At 43.8% G+C, this 22,684-nt stretch overlaps 2 protein-coding genes across 2 annotated transcripts; both read left to right on the plus strand.

Annotated features, from left to right (window-relative positions):
- Positions 1 to 8,316: 8,316 nt before the first annotated feature.
- On the plus strand, positions 8,317 to 11,647 carry LOC130111318 (B-type lectin plumieribetin-like). The gene is made up of 3 exons (XM_056278464.1): positions 8,317 to 8,352; positions 8,823 to 8,945; positions 10,737 to 11,647. Exons 2-3 carry the CDS (start codon positions 8,856 to 8,858, stop codon positions 11,004 to 11,006), a joined length of 360 nt encoding a protein of 119 aa, XP_056134439.1. The 5' UTR covers positions 8,317 to 8,352; positions 8,823 to 8,855; the 3' UTR covers positions 11,007 to 11,647.
- A 3,806-nt stretch (positions 11,648 to 15,453) lies between these two features.
- LOC130111946 (B-type lectin plumieribetin-like) lies at positions 15,454 to 17,401 on the plus strand. The gene is made up of 3 exons (XM_056279249.1): positions 15,454 to 15,491; positions 15,934 to 16,063; positions 17,083 to 17,401. The coding sequence occupies exons 2-3, from the start codon at positions 15,974 to 15,976 to the stop codon at positions 17,362 to 17,364; spliced, it is 372 nt and encodes a 123-aa protein (XP_056135224.1). The 5' UTR covers positions 15,454 to 15,491; positions 15,934 to 15,973; the 3' UTR covers positions 17,365 to 17,401.
- Positions 17,402 to 22,684: the final 5,283 nt, after the last annotated feature.

Consider the following 22,684-nt stretch of genomic DNA (forward strand, 5'->3'; position numbering starts at 1 on the left):
CGCCACAGCTTCAGCGAATACTGATAAAAACACAAGGATACAACTACGAGGTCACGTATCGACCAGGAAACCAGATGGTCCTGGCAGACACACTCAGCCGACTACCCAACCCTGAGAACAACAGCAACATCGAGCTGGACGAGCGCATTGACGGAATAGAGGCAGAAGTCGAGGATCCAGAGATGCTCACTGTTGCAATGATAAACTTCTCTTCCGAGAAACAGGACGCACTCCGCACGGAAACCACCAGCGACCCCAGACTCAATGCACTGAAAGAGCTGATCCACCAGGGATGGCCAGACAACATCAAAGCTCTACCAAGACAACTACGTGAGTACTGGTCATTCAGAGACGAGCTCGCAGTTGAAGCAGGAGTCATATTCAAAGGCAGACAGGGGCTCATCCCAGACTCCATGACTGATTCTATACTCGAACAGCTGCATGTAGGACACCAGGGCATCGAAAAGACACGGCGACTGGCGAGAGAAAGTGTCTACTGGATCAGAATGAACGATGACATCGAAAGAGTCTGCAGGTCATGTAGCGTATGCGTGGAACATCAGGATGCAAATCCAAAGCAACCTCTCAACCCACACAACACACCGTCAAAACCATGGCAATCCCTAGCTCCTGATCTATTCGAGATCGATGGACATCAGTATTTACTGATTGTGGACAGATATTCCAAGTTCCCTCTAGTGGATGAAATGCCCATGCCTGTGTCCAGCCGGGCAGTTGCACAAAAAATGGAAATGTACATGTCTCTTTTTGGAAGGCCTGACGAGATACTTACAGATAATGGACCCCAGTACACGGGGCACGCGTTCCAGAAATTCACGGCTGACTGGGGAATCAGGCACGTGACAAGCTCACCCCACTATCCAAAAAGCAATGGATTCATTGAGAGGCATGTGCGACACATCAAATCCATTGTGAAGAAAACCATGAGACAAGGAGGTAACATACAAGTGGCCTTACTACAGGTCAGAGCAACACCCATCGACAGTAAACTAACATCACCAGCAGAACTGATCTTCGGAAGGCCGGTCACCACCCTGCTGCCGAGTCGAGGGGACCCAGGCAAGGAGGAAAACCGACTCCACCTGGAGCAGAGAACAGCAAACATGAAGGAACATCATGACCGCAGCAGCGGCAGAGCACTACCTCCACTCGGTCCCGGACAGCACGTATCTGTCCTAAACAAGGAAAAAGGGACTTGGTATCCAGCCACCGTCGTACAAAAGTGCGATGAGCCAAGGAGCTACATTGTGCAAACATCAAATGGGAACAAACTCAGACGTGGCAGGAGCCACCTGCGGGAAATTCACCACCCCCATACACTGAGGAGCGCAAGAACCCGCTTCACAGAACCTCAACGGGACACTCATGCAGCTGGAACTTCTTCCAGCCAAACCTGTGAAACACACAAGACAGTACGCACAAGATTTGGAAGAGCTGTTTCCAAACCAGCTCACTACAAGGACTATGAGTAGAGACAATCACACACAAAAGGAGGGCTCTGAATATGTTTATTGTTTTTTGAGATGGACAATTCTGAGTGTGTTGTCTAAAAAAAAAAAAAAGAGAAGGCAACCTCTGTGTAATGAAAAAATTGAAAACTAAACGGGGGATGTAGTGATATAACGCCATGTATATCCACTGGAACTACACTAGGTGTTATGTACTACCCGGACTGTTATTATGGTTACACCACTACCATGTATGGTTATTACGTCTGCCTACTGAGCCACGATTAAACCTGAGTTCTATAACCCGGTGTGGTCATTGATCCTCCACCAATACTACCCCAAGTATTACTTCACAAACAAGGGAACACGTCTATTGGTGCTGTGCCCTCAGAGGGTACCGATGGAAAGGCCATCAGAGAGACATGGTCGAATTTGAATAACAAAATTGAAAAAGTAAAAATATTACCTGAAAAACCAAACGGACAACACACATATTGCTAATCTAACAAACGTAACATGGCCTATAAAATGTGGAATGTAAAGAAAAAGAACTGAAAATAACCATTTAAACAGTCCCAAACAATGACCGGAACTTTAAAAAACTACTAGAACGACCATGGCGGTCATTTTAACAGTTTTCTCCTCCCAAAATAAATAAACATGGGGAAATGTTGCATCCTTGTTTAACCCCTCTATTGATGGTGAAGTGAGGGGAGGTACTTCGAGGGAGTGCTACTGAACTAGTTGTGTCGTTATAAAAGGATTCTGTTACGTTACAGAATTTAGGACCAAATCCATACACATATAAGTCTGAACAGAAACTGACGTCTAACATATCAAAGGCCTTGTAGAAGTCAATGAATATAATGAATCCTTTATCCTTTATTAGATGACTATATTCTAAAAGATCTTGCACTAGTCTTATTGTCACGTATCAGGAAAGAACCCAAAAGCAGACGGGACAACCAGGTAAGGGAGGAAATCAAGTCTTTATTGAAGTGACCGATCTCAGGGGTAGAGCAGGAGTTGGCTCGGGGGCAGGTAGACAGGCAGGCAGAAGTCCATGAATGGCGACATTCCAGTGAAGACTGGTCCACAGTGGAGGCTTTTTAAGGGTGATGGCGATCGCTTTGATGTCAAGGGAGAGCGGCGATTGCTTTGATGGCCAGCTGGTGTACCGGGGTGAAGGAGGGGGGGTCAGCAGGTGTCAAGGGCGATCGCTTTGATGTCAAGGGCGAGAGGCTGTGACAGTACCCCCCCTCCGAGGGGCGCCACCGGGCGACCTACCAGACCCATCAGGGTGCGTCCTGTGGACGTCCCGGATGAGGTTCGCATCCAGGACAAGGCAACGAGGGACCCAACACCTCTCCTCCGGGCCATATCCCTCCCAGTCCACGAGATACTGCAGGCCGCGACCGCGGCAACAAGAGTCCAGGAGACGACGAACGGTGTAAGCCGGATGATCGTTGATCAGACGAGGAGGTGGGGGCGGGGGGGCCGGAGGAACTAGAGGGCTGGTAGAGACAAGTTTGAGGCAGGACACATGGAAGGAAGGGTGAACCCGGAGAGTGCGAGGCAGCTTCAGACAGACCACAGAGGGGTTAATGACTTTGACAATGGGAAAGGGACCAATATACCTGGGGGACAGTTTTTTAGCGTCCGATTTCAAGGGCAGATCCTTGGTAGAGAGCCATACCTGGTCACCGAGGGAGTAGTCCGGAACAGGAGTGCGATGACGATCCGCCAAGCGCTGGTAACGGCCGGAGGTCCTGAGCAGTGCAGCACGGGCTCGCCGCCAGGTCCGACGGCACCGACGGACATGGGCCTGGACAGACGGAACCGGAATGTCTACCTCTTGAGAAGGAAAAAGGGGAGGCTGATAGCCATAAAGGCATTGAAAAGGGGACAACCCAGTAGCAGAAGATGGCAAGGTGTTATGGGCATATTCTACCCAGGGAAGTTGTGAGGACCAAGAGGATGGGTTGGCAGACACCAGACAGCGGAGAACAGTCTCCAATGCCTGGTTGGCCCTCTCGGCCTGGCCATTGGTCTGAGGATGGAACCCCGATAACAGGCTGACGGTGGCACCGATGGCAGAGCAGAAAGCCTTCCAGACAGCAGAAGTGAACTGGGGGCCACGGTCAGACACTATATCACGGGGAAGACCGTGGACCCGGAAAACCTCCCTGACCAGCAGATCCGCAGTCTCTCGGGCTGAAGGCAGTTTAGACAAGGGCAAAAAGTGAGCAAATTTACTGAAGCGATCAACGACAGTCAGTACAACGGTGTTACCGTCGGAGGCGAGCAGACCAGAGACGAAATCCAAGGACAGATGCGACCAGGGACAGTGTGGAACAGGCAGGGGGCGCAGCAGACCGGCACTGGCCCGAGTGGAGGGCTTATTCTGGGCACAAACAGGACAGGCAGAAACAAAAGACCCAGTGTCATGGAAGGCCACCAGAACCACCTGCGGAGGAAGGCTAGGGTATGGGTTACTCCAGGATGGCAGGTAAGTTTGGAAGAGTGAGCCCACTGCAACACGCTAGATTTAACAGCATCTGGAACAAACAAGCGCCCCGGGGGACCGTTACCTGGGTCAGGCTGAGTCTGTTGTACTGCCATGACCTCCCTTTCAATGTTCCAGGTGACAGCCGCAGCCGCAACCACACAGGTAGAGGGAACGATGGTGTCAGGTTGGAGCTTGGGCTCAGACTCCTCCCCCTGCACACGAGACAGAGCATCGGGCTTGGCATTCCTGGAGCCAGGGCTTGACACCTGACAGGGGACAGACTGAGGCAGAGCAGACCGGAGGCATATGGCATGACAGACGGGACTCCAACTTGAAATTCTGGCCGATGACCAATCAATATGGGGACTATGCTTAACCAGCCAGGGATGACCAAGTATAATGGGAACAAATGGAGAATTGATAACAAAAAAACTTAACTCCTCTTGATGGTTTCCCGACAACAGGAGGCGCACAGTCTCAGTCTTAGAGGTTATCCGGGCCAGGAGACGTCCATCCAGGGCATTAGCTTCAAGAGGCTGGTCCAGACTCACAGTGGCAAGACCTAGCTGCTTCACAACACTTGCATCCAAAAAGCTTTCATCAGCTCCAGAGTCAATTAAAGCCAAAAGTTTAGTGGACTTACCTTTACAACTGATGGTAGCTTGCAACTGGGTACGTGGACGAGGAGACAGGGGGCAGACAGTTGGGCTCACGAGGATCCTCCCCCTCCCTCGTGAGCCTGCTAGTTTTGACAGACGGTGAGGGAAGGAGGCGAGAAAGTGACAAGGCTGACCACAATACAAGCAGCTGTTCTCGGTGATGCGGCGTTGACGCTCCTCCGGGTTGAGCCGGAAGCGGCCGAGTTGCATCGGCTCCGAAGCTGGGGAAGAGTCACGCCTCGGGCTTTCTCGGAGGACGGCAGCCTCAGTCGAGCGAGCTCGGCCCCCATAGTTTGGAGGTGTGGCCCGTGGAAAGTTGTTGTGACCAGGAAAGCGGCGCGTCCTCTCTCTCCTCCGCTCCCGGAGACGTTTGTCCACACGAATGGCCAGGGTAACCAATTCCTCCAACCCTCCAGGCTCGGGGTAGGAAACCAATTCGTCCTTTATGGATTCGCTTAGACAGTTGGAAAACCCGGCCTGGAGGGACTCGTTGTTCCATCCGTTCTCCGCTGATAGCGTACGGAACTCAACTGAGTAGTCAATGGTTCAGGCTGGTGGTGGTGGTGTAATGGTGTGGGGGATATTTTCTTGGCACACTTTGGGCCCCTTAGTACCAATTGAGCATCGTTTCAATGCCACAGCCTACCTGAGTATTGTTGCTGACCATGTCCATCCCTTTATGACCACAGTGTTCCCATCTTCTGATGGCTACTTCCAGCAGGATAACGCGCCATGTCATAAAGCTCGAATCATCTCAGACTGGTTTCTTGAACATGACAATGAGTTCACTGTACTCAAATGGCCTCCACAGTCACCAGATCTCAATCCAATAGAGCACCTTTGGGATGTGGTGGACTGGGAGATTCGCATCATGGATGTGCAGCCGACAAATCTGCTGCAACTGCGTGATGCTATCATGTCAATATGGACCAAAATCTCTGAGGAATGTTTCCAGTACCTTGTTGAATCTATGCCACGAAGGATTAAGGCAGTTCTGAAGGCAAAAGGGGGTCCAACCCGGTACTAGCAAGATGTACCTAATAAAGCGGCCAGTGAGTGTATATATATCCATTATCTGAACCGCTTATCCTGCTCCCAGGGACGCGGGGATGCTGGAGCCTATCCCAGCAGTCATTGGGCGGCAGGCGGGGAAACACCCTGGACAGGTCGCCAGGCCATCACATGGCTCACACACACACACACACACACACACACACACACACACACACACACACACACACACACACACACATTAATACCTAGGGACAATTTAGTACGGACAATCCACCTGACTTGTATGTCTTTGGATTATGGGAGGAAACTGGAACACCCAGAGGAAATCCACGCAGACATGGGGAGAACATGCAAACTCTACACAGAGGATGACCGACTGGGGACGACCCCCAAGGTTGAATTACCCCGGGGCTCAAACTCAGATAGTACGCCACCGTGCCACTACATACATATATATATATATATATATATATATATATATATATATATATATATATATATATATATATATATATATATATTATCCAAACCGCTTATCCTGCTCTTAGGGTTGTGGGGATGCTGGAGCCTATCCCAGTGGTCATTGGGTGGCAGGCAGGGAGACACCCTGGACAGACAGACAGATAGACAGGTAGATAGATAGATAGATAGATAGATAGATAGATAGATAGATAGATAGATAGATAGATAGATATCTTTTTGCCATATATTTTTTGGTATATATAATTTTTTTTCTTTTCCTTTTTGTAATGTAAAGTAGCTGAATTAGCTTAAGAGTAGGTGAGAAGGGGTAGGAAAAAATAAGTGTATACTTCCTCCTACTCCATTTCCAACATCTCATCTAATCTCATCTCATCTCATCTTCAGCCGCTTTTCCGGGGTCGGGTCGCGGTGGCAGCAAGCTAAATAGGGCACTCCAGGCATCCCTCTCCCCAGCAACACCCTCCAGCTCCTCCTGGGGGATCCCAAGGTGTTCCCATGCCAGATTGGACATGTAGTCCCTCCAGCGAGTTCTGGGTCTACCCCGGGGTTTCCTCCCAGTTGGCCGTGCCCGGTAAACCTCCAAAGGAAGGTACCCAGGAGGCATCCTAATCAGATGCCCGAACCATCTCAACTGGCTCCTTTCGATGCGAAGGAGCAGCGGCTCTACTCCAAGCTCCCTCCGGATGTCCAAGCTCCTCACCCTATCTCTAAGGCTGAGCCCAGACACCCTACGGAGGAAACTCATTTCAGCCGCTTGTATCTGCGATCTCACTCTTTTGGCCACTACCCAAAGTTCATGACCAAAGGTGAGGATTGGAATGAAGATTGACTGGTAAATTGAGAGCTTTACCTCCCAACTCAGCTCCTTCTTCACCACAACGGTCCGGTACAACATCCGCATTACTGCTGACTGTTTCCAACATGTAACAAATAACTGATGTATATGGAGATTTGTTCTTTGAGTTTGATGTGTGGATTTGTTTATCACTTTAGATTAATGGCAATGGATTATCTGTATCCTGCTTGTTTACATGTTCGAAATAAATCATCAATCATTCAAGTAAGCAAGTCTGCAGCCCCATTAAAAGACGGGAGTTTATCTCACCATTTTCAGGCCAGGTGAGAGAAGAACCTGGGCCAAATATTCGGCCCTTTCAAAGAGGCCACAGATAGTAGCCTTCCAGAGGTAGAATGAAAAGGGTGGGCAGAAGTCTTAACAGTCATATGGATTTGCAGTAAAGTTCCTTGAAACTGCCATGAAAGCCAGCAGCAAGGTTTTAAACATTATGTAGGCAACAAACAGTAGTCCCTGTAAGTATACAAAGAGGGGTGAGATGTGTGCGCCTTAGCTGGTTGAAAATCAAGCAGGCAGTACTATTCTGAATTTTTTGTAGTGGTGGTATTGCACAGTCTCGCAAACCAGCAATAAATGTATTGCAAAAGTCTAAGCAACAGATTGAGTCCATACTTTGCCCGTTGGGTTGGTTTGATTTTCTTCACTGAAGACAGTCTTCTGGGCTATTACAGTAATGTAATGGTTTTCTTGCACAAGTGCATGTACAATTACTCACTCACAAACACTCACACACACACACACACACGCACGCACATGCACACACACACACACACACACACACACACACACACACACACACACACACACACACACAGTTTTTTGGACAACTGGGTAACTCTTTGATGCTCTAAAATGATCGGATGTCCCAATATCTTGCACAATCTGGCCACAGAGTTCCTGGGGAAAATGTTGGTGAAACATTTGTCAGTCATGCACAAGACAAGACCCAAACCCCAGCAAAGAGACTATCCCAAATAGATCACTGAAAACCACATTGTTTAGAGGGTCATTTTGGTAAAACGTCAGTAGGAAAGCTAATAGACACTAAATTTGATAGACACCACTGCCTGACAATGATTGGAGTCGTTTGCCTCTCCCCTTGCAAAATCTAGCAACTTCTGCTTGGCTGGCTTTCAGTGTGCTTGTGCTCATTCAAATCTGACCCCCCCCCCCCCCCCTTGTGTCACAAATGTCATAACCGTGGCCATCCCCAAAACAAGAATTACTTGAATGCATTATTTCCTGACATACAGGTTCTCCTCCACCAGGAGCACTATATAACCAGTGTGTCCATAAAGCAAGGCTTTGGTTAGCAGAAGTCACCTCTGCAAATCACACAGCACACAGCAACCTGAATGAAAAGTGAGTTATCTCCTCTGGTTTTCAAATGTTCTCATTTCATCATACAGTTTTTCATCATACTGGCTTTTCTCACTGTACACTTAAGAGCGACAGAAATCTTATATCGGATTGTAAATTATTATCTAGAAACTACAATTATTGCAAAGAATGGGAAATTCTAATCTGTTAAGCAATATATATGACAGTACAACTGTCTCTTTTTTTCACAATCTGTATCAATTTAACTTGTAACCTAGGGCTGTTTTTTCCTGTGTGGAAGGCTACTGTGTACACTGAATTAGCTATTTTATCCTGTTGGGTACAGCTAAACAAACTGAGCTTTTTTGTTTTTTCTTTAAACTTTATGGACTTTACTGCAGGTATTGATGGATAGTACTCTTCCCCAAATCATTTATCTGTTTCCATCTGTTATTGTATTAAACACAATATTTAATGTCAGTGAGCTCTGACCAATTTCACTGTCTTTCTAGCAGAGTGAAAACCCCCTCTGTGTCCACTGAACGATGAACAAGAACCATCTCAATACGAATGAGGAGCTTCGTCATGATGAATATCTCACCAGTCTCAATGGGAAAAACCAAGCCATCTTCCAGGTAGGCTGGAAAAAAAGGAGGATGTAAAAGCTAGATCACTGATGTTGAGAATGATCTCAACAAGAGGGGATTATTTCATAAAATTACAAATATCAAATACTTGATATAAAAGGCAAGAGAAGGACTGCTCTAGATTAGCATGCATGATTCACATTTTCAGTGAAATTACCATAGCCTCACAATGAGTACTAACTAGTTGCACCACGGTGGCATTGCACCATGATGGTTAGCACTGTTGCCTCACAGCAAGAAGGTCCTGGGTTCAAACCCCAGGCCATCCCAGGTCCTTTCTGTGTGGAGTTTGCATGTTCTCCCCATGTCTGCATGGGTTTCCTCCAGGTGATCCAGTTTTCTTCCACCATCAAACAGACATGCATGTTAGGGTTAATACTCCTGCCTGTGCCCCTGACCAAGGCAATGGAAAGAAGAACCAGAGTTGGTAACCTGGCGGCTGCCCACTTCTCCTAACTACACAGCTAGGATGGGTTAATTGCAGAGGATGAATTTGCCCACGGAGATTAATAAAGCATATCTTACTCTTAGAATAATTATGAATGCCATATGAATGAATTAAAGCTCATCCATCAAAAGGTTCACTACAAAATATAATATCATATAAGACACAAGCGCAGGCCCCAAATGCTTGTTTGGGAGTGTTTACTGTACCTGGATCTATATATCTTCTGCCAGCTCTTGTTAGATTGCACGTAAGTGGGTGTCCGGGTAGCGTAGCAGTCTATTCCATTGATGACCAAAACAGGGATCGCCGGTTCGAATCCCCGTGTAACCTCCGGCTTGGTCGGGTATCCCTACAAACACATTTGGCCGTGTCTGGGGGGGGGGGGGGGGGGGGGTATGTGTCCTGGTCGCTGCACTAGTGCCTCCTCTGGTCGGCCGGGGCGCCTGTTCGGGGGGGGGGGACTGGGGGGAATAGCGTGATCCTCCCATGCGCTACATCCTCCTGGCGAAACTCCTCACTGTTAGGTGAAAAGAAGTGGCTGGTGACTCCACATGTATTGGAGGAGACATGTGGTAGTCTGCAGCCCTCCATGGATCAGCAGAGGGGGTGGCTTGGGAGAGTGGGGTAATTGGCTGGATACAACTGGGGAGGAAAAGGGGGGGGGGTCCAAAAAAAAAAAACAAGCTCGCACATAAGTGATTTCTTCATCATATTGGTTACAACTGAGCCCTCTGTGAATCGTTGACACCAAAGAAGGATGAAATGTGCTCTTTTTTCTAAAATGTTATGTTAAGTATTTGGTTGGTATTTTTATTCATTATAGTGCAGCCTTTATCTGAAGTGACTGATGACTGCATCAGCAGAGCAGGCTTTAAGTCACCAATCACAAACGTTAGTGAAGACTGGAAGGGTCAAAGTAATGTTGCTCTGACAGTAAATGTTACCAAGAGTAAGATTTTATCAGGAACAAAGGGTAAGTATGTGGTAAGAAAAGAAAAAATAAACGATCAATGAAGCAATTTTTTAAAATTTGTACATGACTGCTGGGATAGGCTCCAGCATCCCCACGACCCTGACAGCAGAATAAGCGGTTTGGATAATGGATGGATGGATGGACATATTAGCATAGCGGGTTACAAGTAGGAAATGAGGATATGTATGGGAATGTGTAGTGTGTCTTCAATTTTTAAGCCCATGACGGCGAATAGGGGGTTAAAATGTTCCTCAGCTAGCAGTGAGTTAATGGCTTTTGCCTCTACCATGGGATAAAATTGCAAGCACCATTTTAATTTGTGTTTTATTTTTATTTGCATTTTATTTTCCATCCTTAGGGGGACAGCAACTTTGTCATCTATATTGATTCTACCCCCAAATGGCAAACAAACACGTCTGGCCACATGGGAATGCGACTCCTTCTGCAGTCAGATGGAAACCTGGTGATATACACGCAGGATAAGAGGGTAGTTTGGTCCACTGACTCCTACGGCCCCACAGAGTCACAGTGTGTTCGACTGACTCTGACTGACAAAGGCCACCTGGTACTGGACAGAGATGGGATGCAAATCTGGACCTCTGCCAATTCTACTGGGCTATTATCTTAAGGGCCATGAAACTCAGGCAACACCCTGTGCATAATAGCAGGTTTTACTGAGAAATATGACCATTTACTGCCTTGTTGCACTATAGCAACCCCTATAAGCGGCTTCTAAAAACCCATCTTTTCAGGCAAGCCTTTTTATAGATTCCCACCTGTGACTTCTGTTTTGTTTCATTTTTAGCTTGGTCTGTTACTCCCGATGCCATGTTTTTATATTCATTCAATTTATTTTATGTATTTGTTTGTATTTTGTGTGTGGAATGTAAGGCACTTTGTAACTGTGCTTTTAAAAGTGCTATAAATGCTATAGAAATACAACTTTGCTTGCTTGCTTCCTATAGGCCCCTTTCCTATGGTAGCGATAAAGACAGATAAAGATAGATATCTTTATCTCTGTCCAGTTTCTAAGCCCCATCATTGCTGGAGATATTACTGTCCTGCTGAACTGCTTCAGTAAATTCACCATACATAATCTCTATGAAAAGTATGTCTATCTATTGAACTTAATAGCAGCACTATAACAGGCCTCAGTAATACTTCATGTAAGGATGTTCCAGCATGTTCACTTTGTCAGCTGCTCTGTATGTCAATCACCATGGAAAAACCAACGCCTTGCTTTATGGCATATTTTGAAAATAAAGAGGCTACATTATGTGTCACTGTCCTGCTTTTGATTGCCGCATTAGTGTGTCTGTAACACACAGTGGCGTTGTAAAAGGAGGTCCCTTCCTCACACACACTACCCCGTTAAACGTTTGAATTGCTTTTGAACACAAATATCCTCTAATTTGAGAAGATAACACTGATTATCTCCTATATTTTTTTTAAATTTATTTCTGATTTTTCTCTTTCTCACCCAATCGCTCCCTATTCTAATTCAAACACCCACCCTCGTACTGCACGCGTTCGCCAACTGCGTCTCTCTGGCCGGCAGTCTCGAAGGAGACGCCTCGCCACTTCCGTGACAAGGCGAATCCAGGCCAAACTACTGCTTTTTACACACACACACACACACACACACGCGTTCGTGTGACGAACACAAGCTGACCCCCCCCCCCCCCAAAGACAGCGCTGCCCATTATTGCTGCTTCAACGAATCCGGCCATAGTCTGGTCTGACGAGACCGGGACGCGAACCCCGGTCCTCATTGGGCAACTGCATCGACACAAAGCCGATGCTTAGACCGCTACACCACCGCGGACCCTATCTCCTGAATTTTTGACCATGTGCTCTACAGACATGTGTCCCACTCATTCTTTAAGCAACACCAACATTACACTTAATGCCATGAAAACAGGAAAACGTTTTGTTTAAAAGATGATGCTACCCCCCCCCGATTAAAAAAACAGTGCAGGTACAAGGTTTAGAATAAATATTGTGAAATAAATAACTGAAGGATAATTGTGAAGGCTATAAAATCTCATTCTAATGGCTGCACGAAATTATGCTTGACTTCAGTATTTCACATCAAAGCACATTACAAAAAGTATTGATACTTTAGCAAAGACACACCAAATTACACCTGACAGGAGATATTGTGAAAGTGTTTGGAGTGGGTTAAAAAAGAAAAACTAGCATATAAAGAGGGCCCTCTGCTGGTGTTTATCCATCCCATGACACTATAGAGGACAGGAGAGTCGTGTATTAAATAAAGGGTTCAGGTCCATTCACCTCACATCACTGTAAGGTACTCAGCCAACAGGTATTCAGCGTATCATACAGGATAACCACTTTATATTGTCATTTTACCTCTCATGTACATAGGCCTTGACATCACTTAACACTTGCACAAAGTAACACACATAGAAATCGACATTTTTAATACACAGAGAACACAAAATTTATATAGATATGTATAAAATTTTAACTTTTTAAAAATATGGTCTTTTGTCTGTGTATGTCAATTAGCACCACATCAAGTCGAATCCCTGACTTTTGTGAACTTAACTGGCAAGTAAAACTGATTCTGGATTTTTAGTTCGGTCCACCAGTTTGGGGCCAGATCAAGTCAAGTCAAGTCAATTTTATTTGTGTGACTAAATATTCAGCCCTTTTGAGGTGGCCGTAGAAAGTAGCCCTCCAGAGTCAGAATAAAGAGGGTGGGCAGGATTATTCACATTAATGTGGTTTTACAGGCAAGTCGGTGCAGTTCTTTGAACTGCCCGGAGGGCCAGCAGGGTCGCTCATAAGGGGGGGGGGCTTTTTGGGGCCCAGCCAGCGGGGGGGGGGGGGCATGGAGGCCAGCAATAATAATGTTCATCCTAAATGTAAGCAATGATAATGGCAATACTTGCCATTGAGTGTGAACTGGCTAAAAAGACTAACTTTAAAGACATTATAAAGGACTTCGCATCCAGAAAGACAAGGAACATATAGCTATATAACAGGCAAAGATGAAGCCGTAAGGTAGTAAATTGCATTTCCTACAAACAAATGTGTTGTGTAAGTGTAGCAGATCATTATTGACCTTGGTGTGTTGAAGTGTGTCAACGAGTTCTACTGTAGTGTGTCTGTGTATCTGTGTGTGTGTGTGTGTGTGTGTGTGTGTGTGTGTGTGTGTGTGTGTGTGTGTGTGGCCCCCGTTACTGAGTAAGTCTCTCTGTTTTCATTGTATGTGTTTAGTAGGAGAGAGAGAGCATGCACATGCATTGAAAGGTCCATTCACTGGACCTTTTCAGGGGCCCAGCCATTTCTCTGGGCAGGTCTGAAGGCCAGCAGCAAGGTTTCAAGCTTTATATACGCACTAACCAGGGGTCGGCTCCCAATGCAAGTTGGTCAAAGTGGGCCCCAGCCTGCCCATCAGCAGTAACATAATGTCATGTCAGTAGCAAATGAAAGACATAAAATCACTCAGCTTTACAACAACCAGCAAGAATGAAATGCACTGCACAGTTGACACCTAAATGAAATGATTACTAGGAGAACACACCACCGTGCTCTAGAAGAGGAGTCATAATAGCAAGGCCAAGATAGTGATAGACCAGCCTACTTAACAAAATCTGGTGTCAGAGCACCATACCAGATGCACACGTTATCAGTAACAGTGCACCTTGACACAGATGAAAACATATGTGAAACATCATGAAAACATAATCGGTGACGGCACACCCACATATAGACAACATTATTCATGTGTGTGCATAGGCCTTATAAACACAAAACACAAGTATGTAGGCTGATTATTAGTCAAATAAATGATAAATAGGTTCTACTTACATCATAGGCACACTCTACGGGCTTTTCGCTGTGTGAAGTCTTGACACTTTGCCAGCTAGCTAACTCTTCTGTGTGGATTTTGCCACACAATAGTTATTACACATGTCCATAATTACATATGGGCACACTTTGCACATTTTTGTACATACCGTAAAACGTAGACTCAATGCCTTTGATATGATAGTTGCGAGATAAAGAGGGGTCCGTGCATGCAGGCCCTAAACTGATGCGGGGCCCCAGTGCAGCTGCATTACCTGCATATATGGTAGTTTCACCTCTGTGCACGTCTTGGCTGGTTGAAAGTCAAATACATAGTATCCCTCTGGGTTTTTCTTTCTTTTTTTTTTTTTTTTGAGCATTTGGATTGCATAGCATTTGGAGACCAGTGAGAAGTGCATTGAAACAGTCTAGCCAACAGATTCCTTGTTTAACCATACCTGTTGGTTTGATTTTCTTTACTGGTGGTGTGTTTCCTTGCCTACTTTCATAGTAGTGCATGTACAATTTCTCATAGACACACACAAACAGAGTTTATGGACTCTTTGAAGATCTAAAATCATCAGACATCATAATAGCTATCAAAAATCTGGCCCCAAGTTGTTCATAGGGAAATCCTGGTAGAGCATTTGTCAGTCACTCGTAAGACCCAAACCTCAGCAAAAAAATAAATAATAATTATGATGATAATAATAATATCCCTTGGAAAATAATGAAAATGGCACATTATTTAGAGGAGATGCTTCGTAAGCATTCATTCATTTAATATGAATGAATGTGTGTGTGTGTGTGTGTGAATTTTTTAATAAATTCCCAATCCACATTGTGATTGTACTCCACCAGAATAGTCTTAAACCATTGCTGATGTTTGACCAGCTTTCTTGCCATGTGTGTTCTTAGAGCAGAGAACCTTAATTAAACAACAAGCAGGAGATGGCCACCACTGCCTGACAATTTCACTGAAATTGGAAGCTTATTGCGAAATCTGGCAACTTCTGCAAGTGTGTCTTTCAACACACTTGTTTTAATTCAAATCTTGTGTTGCCCTCTTTGTGTCACTTAACTTTCGTAATTGTGGGAATTGCAAACCAACAGTCCACCCTATAAATTACAAAATCTTGTAAACGAATTTCTTGTAACTCTTGAATGCGTTATTTCCTTACATGCAAGGTTCTCCTCCACCAGCTCTATATAACCAGTGTGTCCATAAAGCAAGGCTTTGGTTAGCAGGAGTCACCTCTGCAAATCACACAGCACACGGAAACCTGACTGAAAAGTGAGTTATCACCTCTGGTTTTCAAATGTTCGCGTTTCATCATACAGTCTACCGCTTTGCCAACTGTAGACTTAAGAGCGACAGAAATCTTATATCAAATTGCCAATTATCATATAGAAAATACAGTTATTGTGAAGAACGTGAAAAATCATCAATTTGTCGTGTAACCTAAAGCTGTTTTTGCAGGCGATTGTGCATACTGAAATACCTATTTCATCCTGTTTGTAAAAACGAGAAACATAAAATTTTTAAGGGGCTTGGCTATATTGCATTCTGCTACTACTTTCGGCTGCTCCCATTTGGGGTCGCCACATCTGTTTCATCCGTTTCCTTTGCTACATTGCAGTAGTAGGATAAAATGGATTTATCTGCTCTCGTCTGTTACCATCAATCTTTTCTGTTAGAAAGCTCTGACTGATTGATTCCACCCTCTTTTTTGCAGACTGGGGGGTGGGGGAAAACCCCTTTGGGTCCATTTAACAATGAACGAAAACCATCTCAATATGGGCGGGGAGCTTCGTCAGGGCGAATACCTCACCAGTGTCGACGGGAAACACAGAGCCGTCTTCCAGGTGGAAAACAATGAGAATGTAGAAAGCTAGACCGATGACGATGGGACTGACCTCATCTTAAAACCAAGTCATCATCATTTGAAATGAAACAAAATGGTCTCAAACAACATCAACATTTATTTTTTTTTAAGATTACAAAAATCAAATACTTTATACAGAATATAGATATATGGTGGTTGAAGTCAGCTACCCCCTTCAATGTGAAGCGCTTTGGGTGTCTAGAAAAGCGCTATATAAATTGAATTATTATTATAGAATGCGAGAGGAGGGCTGCTGTAGATTAGTATGCAAAACAGCTAATTATTCACATTTTCAGTGAAAAACATGATAGTCTGAATGAAAGCTCATCAATCAAATGGTTCACTGCCAAGTACAATAGCATCATTTACGATACGAGGGCAGGCCCCACATGGTTTGGGAGTGTTATCCACTGCCAGCTCATGTTATGTTATGTTGCCTCACATAAGTGATTTCTGCATCATATTGATTTCAAATGAGGCTTCTGTAACAATGTATGAGACTGAAAGAGAATGAATTGCACCTTTTATTTCCATTTTTACGTTAGGCATTTGGGTGATAATCTTTTTACATTGTGGTGTAACATCTCTAGAGCGACTGATGAGACTGCCTCGGCAGAATGGCCTTACATTCATAGTTCACAAATATTACACAAAGACCGAAATGGTCAAAGTAATTTTGCCCAAAAAAGTAAACGTTACAAAGAGTCAAGAACAAATGCTTGCCAAGCAGTAGGAAATGAAAAAAAATATTTTAAATTTGTGCATAACATAGTGGGTTACATTACAAGTATAAGGGAAGACTTGGGGGAGGGAAACATGACTTAGGGCAGATGGGAACAAAGTGCATCTCAAAGACAAGTTTTAACCTGATGATGGCAGACAGGGAGTTGAAATGGGCCTCCACTATTAGGGAGCCAACTATTTATGCTCATTTTGTTGGTTGAAATGAAAAAAAGTGTTTGTGTTTCATTGTGTGGGTGTTTTATTTCCCAATCCCAGGATAACGGCAACTTTGCCATCATCTCTGAGTCTTCTGTCACCTGGCAAACAAAGACCTCCGGCAGCCATGGCATGCGAATTGTTCTCCAGGCAGATGGAAACCTGGTGATGTACACACAATATAGGAAGGTGGTTTGGTCTAGCTACAGCTACAGCTTACTACGAGAGTCAGCACATGTTCGACTGACTCTGACCAACGAAGGCCTCCTGGAGCTGGACAGAGATGGGGTGCACATCTGGTCCTCTGCCACATCTGAGAATTGGAGGCCCAAAAACTTGTGAAATAGGCTACATTCTGAACCAATAAACAAGTTTTACTAAGAAGAATTAACAATTCTATCTCATGATATTATATCTATCCCTATAGCGCCCTATGGTGTCCACCTTTATTTCAGTCTAGCTTCTAATCCCCATCATCTCTGAAGACACTACGGCCTTACTGAATTGCTTCAGAATATTGCCCATATATCAATGCCGGGGCATGGAAGCACAGGCTCAAAATTCTGCTTTTGCTGCAATCCAGCAACAGAAATTTTCCCCTTGCTACAGGCTCTGTCACCACCCTAATTGTGAGTTAATGATGTATGGGGCAGCACAGTGGCCCAGTGGTTAGCACTGTTGCCTCAAAGCAAGAAGATCCTGGGTTCGAACCACAGGCCATCCCGGGTCCTTTCTGTGTGGAGTTTGCATGTTCTCCCTGTGTCTGCATGGTTTCCTCCGAGTGCTCCAGTTTCCTCCCACCAAAAGACATGCATAGGTTAACACTCCTGTCAATGTCTGCACTGTACAGCAGCTGCCCACTGCTTCCAGTGTGTGTGTTGGGCTGGGTTAAATGCAGAGGATGAATTTCCCCACAGGGGATTAATAAAGTACATCTATCTACTAGTGTATGATATTGGTGCATTGTTACATTGCTATTTGGGTGGGGACAGAGCCTGTAGCAAGGTGAAAACTTCAGCTTCTGGACTGCAGCTAAAGCAGGATTCTTTTAGCCTATGTTTCATACCCCTTAATAATGAAGTATGTCCATTTAGAGTCAATGACAGGTACATGCATGACAGACCTTAGTAATACTTTGTAAATTAAGAGCCCATCATATGGTTTATTTTCATTCAAGGATGTTTACTGTCAAGTGCTCAGTATTGCAACGGAAGCACAACCAAATGAAATGGCATGTTCTAAAAATAAAGAGATGCTTACATCAAGCGTCACTGACCGATGATTGCACAACAGTGTAATGCACAGCAACGGTGTGAAGGGGGTCTCATCGTCTACTATTAAAGGGGCAGTAAACATTTTTTTCATGCTGAAATCATGTTGGTGTGGGCCTAGGAAGGTAAATAATTGCTCCCATGATAATCTCAAAAAAACAAAAACAAGATGTATCACATGGCCACTTTGAGGGTGCAAATCTGTGCTTTTTTTCTTGCATCCTAGGAAATACACACATTACAATGAAGCCCCTCCAAATCACCTATTCAGTATGGGGGCAACAAAGACACTGAGACCTATGTGATATAGGTGCCACATGTAAGGGTCCTGCACATCAAACCAAAAGAATATAAGGCGAATAGAGGGGTGACATGCCAGCGTTAACCACCTAACATGTGAGAAGCTGGGGCAAGGTGTTCTACAACACTGACACAGCCAGCACCCCCCCACACACACACACACCCCAGACACTGTCTTCTATTCTATACTCGCTCTTTTTTGTTTAATACTTTTTCTAATTTTGAGCAGATGCAGACAGGATGAAAACAAGCAGTTACTTTTTTTTAAGCAATATATTTATTGAATTTTGTTTGCAAATTACATCAAAACAAGTAATAGCACAGTACAGCAAACATTTTCACCCTACCCCCCCCATAACCCCGTCCCTATAACAAGTAATACAATTCAAAGCAGGGGTTAAAGAAGATAATAGATAAAAATTAAATTAATAAAAATAATAAAATAAAATAAAATAATAATAATTTCTTTCACAGACTGATTAGAGGGTGTGGGTTTTTTTCCAGTTGCTTTTATGCATATAAACAGTCAGATAGAGTTGTTCTACTCCCCCAGAGCTTGTTCTTGATGAAGCAAGTTACCAACATTAGTATTACGTCTTAAGAAGTACAGAAACAATCCCCAGATTTTATCAAAAACACTTTGTTTACGTCTAACAATATACATTATCTTTTCCATTGACATGTTTGAAGCCATTTCTTTAACCCACATACCAATTCTTGGTCCATCAACACTTTTCCAATTAAGAGCAATTACACATTTTGCTTGTAATATACACATATCTGTAAATCTGAACTCATTGCTATGTAAATGTGAGGTGGTAGGATATAAACCACGAATAAAAAGCTTTGGACTCAATGGTAATTTCTTTGACAAAATTTGATCAATCATATCAACAACATCTTGCCAGAAGGTTTTCACTTCCACACATTCCCATATACAGTGAAACAGCGTCCCCCTTGCCTCACTACACTTAATACAGGTATCAGGAATATTGTCATTAAACTTGTGCAATTTAACAGGAGTTATATATGTACGCATCAGCCATTTATACTGTAGAAGCTTTAGGTTGCTGCTAACTGTCGGTCTCCGGGCCTCTTTACATGCCTCACTCCATTCTTCTAAAGATATTTCCTCCTCTATATCTCCCTCCCATAATCTCAGTTTTGTCTCTGATGATTCATCAGATCCAGATACAAATAAGTCATACATAGTTGAAATTAAACCTTTATCATAACAGTGTTTTGTGACTGCAACTTCTAATATAGAAATGGTAGGAATGTCTAATGAATGGCTTTGACAGGATATAAAACTCCTTAGCTGAAGATATTTGAAAAAATGATTCCTTGGAATGTCATATTTGGTAGACATTTCCTCAAAGGACATGAATACTTCAACCTCCTCCCTGTACGTGTCTTGCACTTTCCTTAACCCCTTTTCAGCCCATAATTTAACTCCCCTATCATTTTGCCCTGGTTTGAAATTGGCATTACCCCAAACAGGACTGAAGCGTGACCGGGACATATTTATATTCACATACTTACAAGCATCGAACCAAACATCAATCATATTCAATATTATAGGGTTGTCTGTATTTTTCTTCAGATATTTACGGTCTGCTGAATACAAATACAGGTGCAATGGTAAGCCCGGTTTAACAGAGCAGGCTTCCAGATCAATCCAGGCTGGGGGACTTCCAGATGAGAAGTAAAACATAATTAATTGTGCTGCCCAGTAATACCATTGGATATTTGGACATTTCAGGCCTCCTCAATCATATGGTAGATAAAATAAAGATAGACGTAATCTAGGACGTTTATTTTGCCAAATAAAGTTGGTAAACAGTTTCTTGATTTTCGTGAACAAAGATGAAGGAGGGGGTAGGGGGATATTCTGGAACAAATAAAGAAATTTGGGAAGTATATTCATCTTTAGGATATTAATCCTGCCAATCATTGAAATAGGTAAGGATGTCCAACGCTCTATCGAAGCAATACTAGCGTCCAGGATGGGCTCATAATTTGACTGAGCAATCTTATTCACCTCAGGGACAATTTTTATTCCCAGATATGTAAATGTGTCTGTTGGGTTGAAGGTAGAAGCATAAACAAGACCATTCTTCCTCTCCGTTTCATTCAGTAACATTATAGATGATTTGGAGTAATTAACTTTATAACTGGATATTTTCCCAAATGATTCAATAAGGCTTAGGAGCGCTGGGATAGATTTATGCAGATTTTTAAGCATTAATATCACATCATCGGCGAAAAGTGCTACCCTTTGCTCCAGATGTCCCTCTCAAATTCCATAAATATCGCTGTGTGTCCTCACCGCTATAGCAAATGGTTCTATCGCTAGGATAAAAAGTAAAGGCGATAAAGGGCTCCCTTGAGGGCAACTTCTACAAATGTTAAAAGGTTTAGAAACCTTACTATTCGTCAAAACTTCTGCAGTAAGCCCTGTACAAAGCAATCTTACCCATTTGATAAATGTATCCCCAAGGCCAAATCGTGTTAACACCTCAAACAGATAAGGCCATTCAACACGGTCGAAGGCCTTCTCTGCCTCAAGTGAAAGTAAGGCCGTGTCAGGCGCCTCCCTCTGACTGTATAAAATATTGAGCACTCGTCTAACGTTATGAAAACCTTGTCTCCCTTGAATGAATCCGTTCTGGTCTTCCCCCACTACTCTAGGTAGAAGATCCTCCAATTTTCTTGCAAGAATTTTACAGAGTATTTTTGTATCAGAATTTAGGAGACTAATTGGACGCATATTTTCACATTTTGTATTTGGTTTCCCCGGTTTTGGGAGTAAAGTGATTAGGGCGCCCCTCATAGATGTAGGGAGAAGACCATTCTCAAAGGATTCCTGAAACATCTCCAAGAGGGGTGGTATTAATTTGGTTTGAAATTTTTTATAAATATCTATAGGGATGCCATCTGGACCCGCTGATCTTCCAGCCTGCATACACCCAATTGCTTCTGCAATTTCCAATGCAGTTACATCTTGATCTAATACTCTACGTTCCTCTTCCGAAATTTTAGGAATATTAAGATTGTCTAGGAATTGTGTTTGCGTGTCCAGATTAGGAGAGCACTCAGAGCTGTATAATTTCCCGTAGAAGTCTCTAAAGGCTTCATTAATCTCTGTCGGGTCCACTATAGTTCTACCACTTGGGACTTCAATACAATTAATAGACCTTTCTGTTTGTTGTTGTTTAATGCGCCATGCTAGAAGTTTTCCGGGCTTTCCCCCCGATCATAGTAGGACTGTTTGAGTCTCATTAAATCAGCAGCCGCTTTATTAGCTGCCAGTTCATTGTACTGTGCTCTAAGCAGTAGCAGTCTTGTATGAACATCTGTAGGTATATTTCTATTATTATATATTTCTGTTTCCAGTTTTTTAATTTCCTCATCTAATGTCTTCATTTCAAGTCGTGTAGCCTTTTTCTTGGAACTAGTGAAGGAAATTATTTGGCCCCTGATAAAGGCTTTGAAAGCCTCCCACCTTGTGCTAGCAGAAGTCTGGGACTTGTTACATTCAAAATACAGGTCAATCTGCTTATCTAAGAAATCTATGAATGTAGGATCCGCAAGCCACCCGGGTTGAAAACGCCATCTCGGGGGGGTCGCACACTAAGTTATTATCTTCATAGGTCAAGGATACTGCAGCGTGGTCAGACAGAACTATACTACTATAATGACATTCATCTATTTTGGAGACAAGTAGCGCTGAAACCAAAAAGTAGTCTATGCGTGAGTGAGTTCTATGAGTACCGGAATAGCAGGAATATTCTACTGCGTTCAGTTTACCATGCCTCCAAACATCAAACAGATTCAATTCCCTCATAAAATGGTGTATCGTCTTTCTGGACTTACTGTGGGTATCATCTAAACCAGTTGACCTGTCTTTTGAAGGATCTAACATACAGTTAAAGTCACCAGCTATTATGTATTTCCCAGGATGATTTGAAGCAGTCAAAAACAGACTATTATAGAATTTAGAGTCATCTTCATTGGGGCCGTAAACATTTATCAAAGTTAAGGTTTCAGATAATAACCTACCCTGGACTATAATATACCTCCCTGCAGGG

This window comes from Lampris incognitus, chromosome 4, assembly GCF_029633865.1.
Source record: "Lampris incognitus isolate fLamInc1 chromosome 4, fLamInc1.hap2, whole genome shotgun sequence".
Classification (NCBI taxonomy): Eukaryota; Metazoa; Chordata; class Actinopteri; order Lampriformes; family Lampridae; genus Lampris; species Lampris incognitus.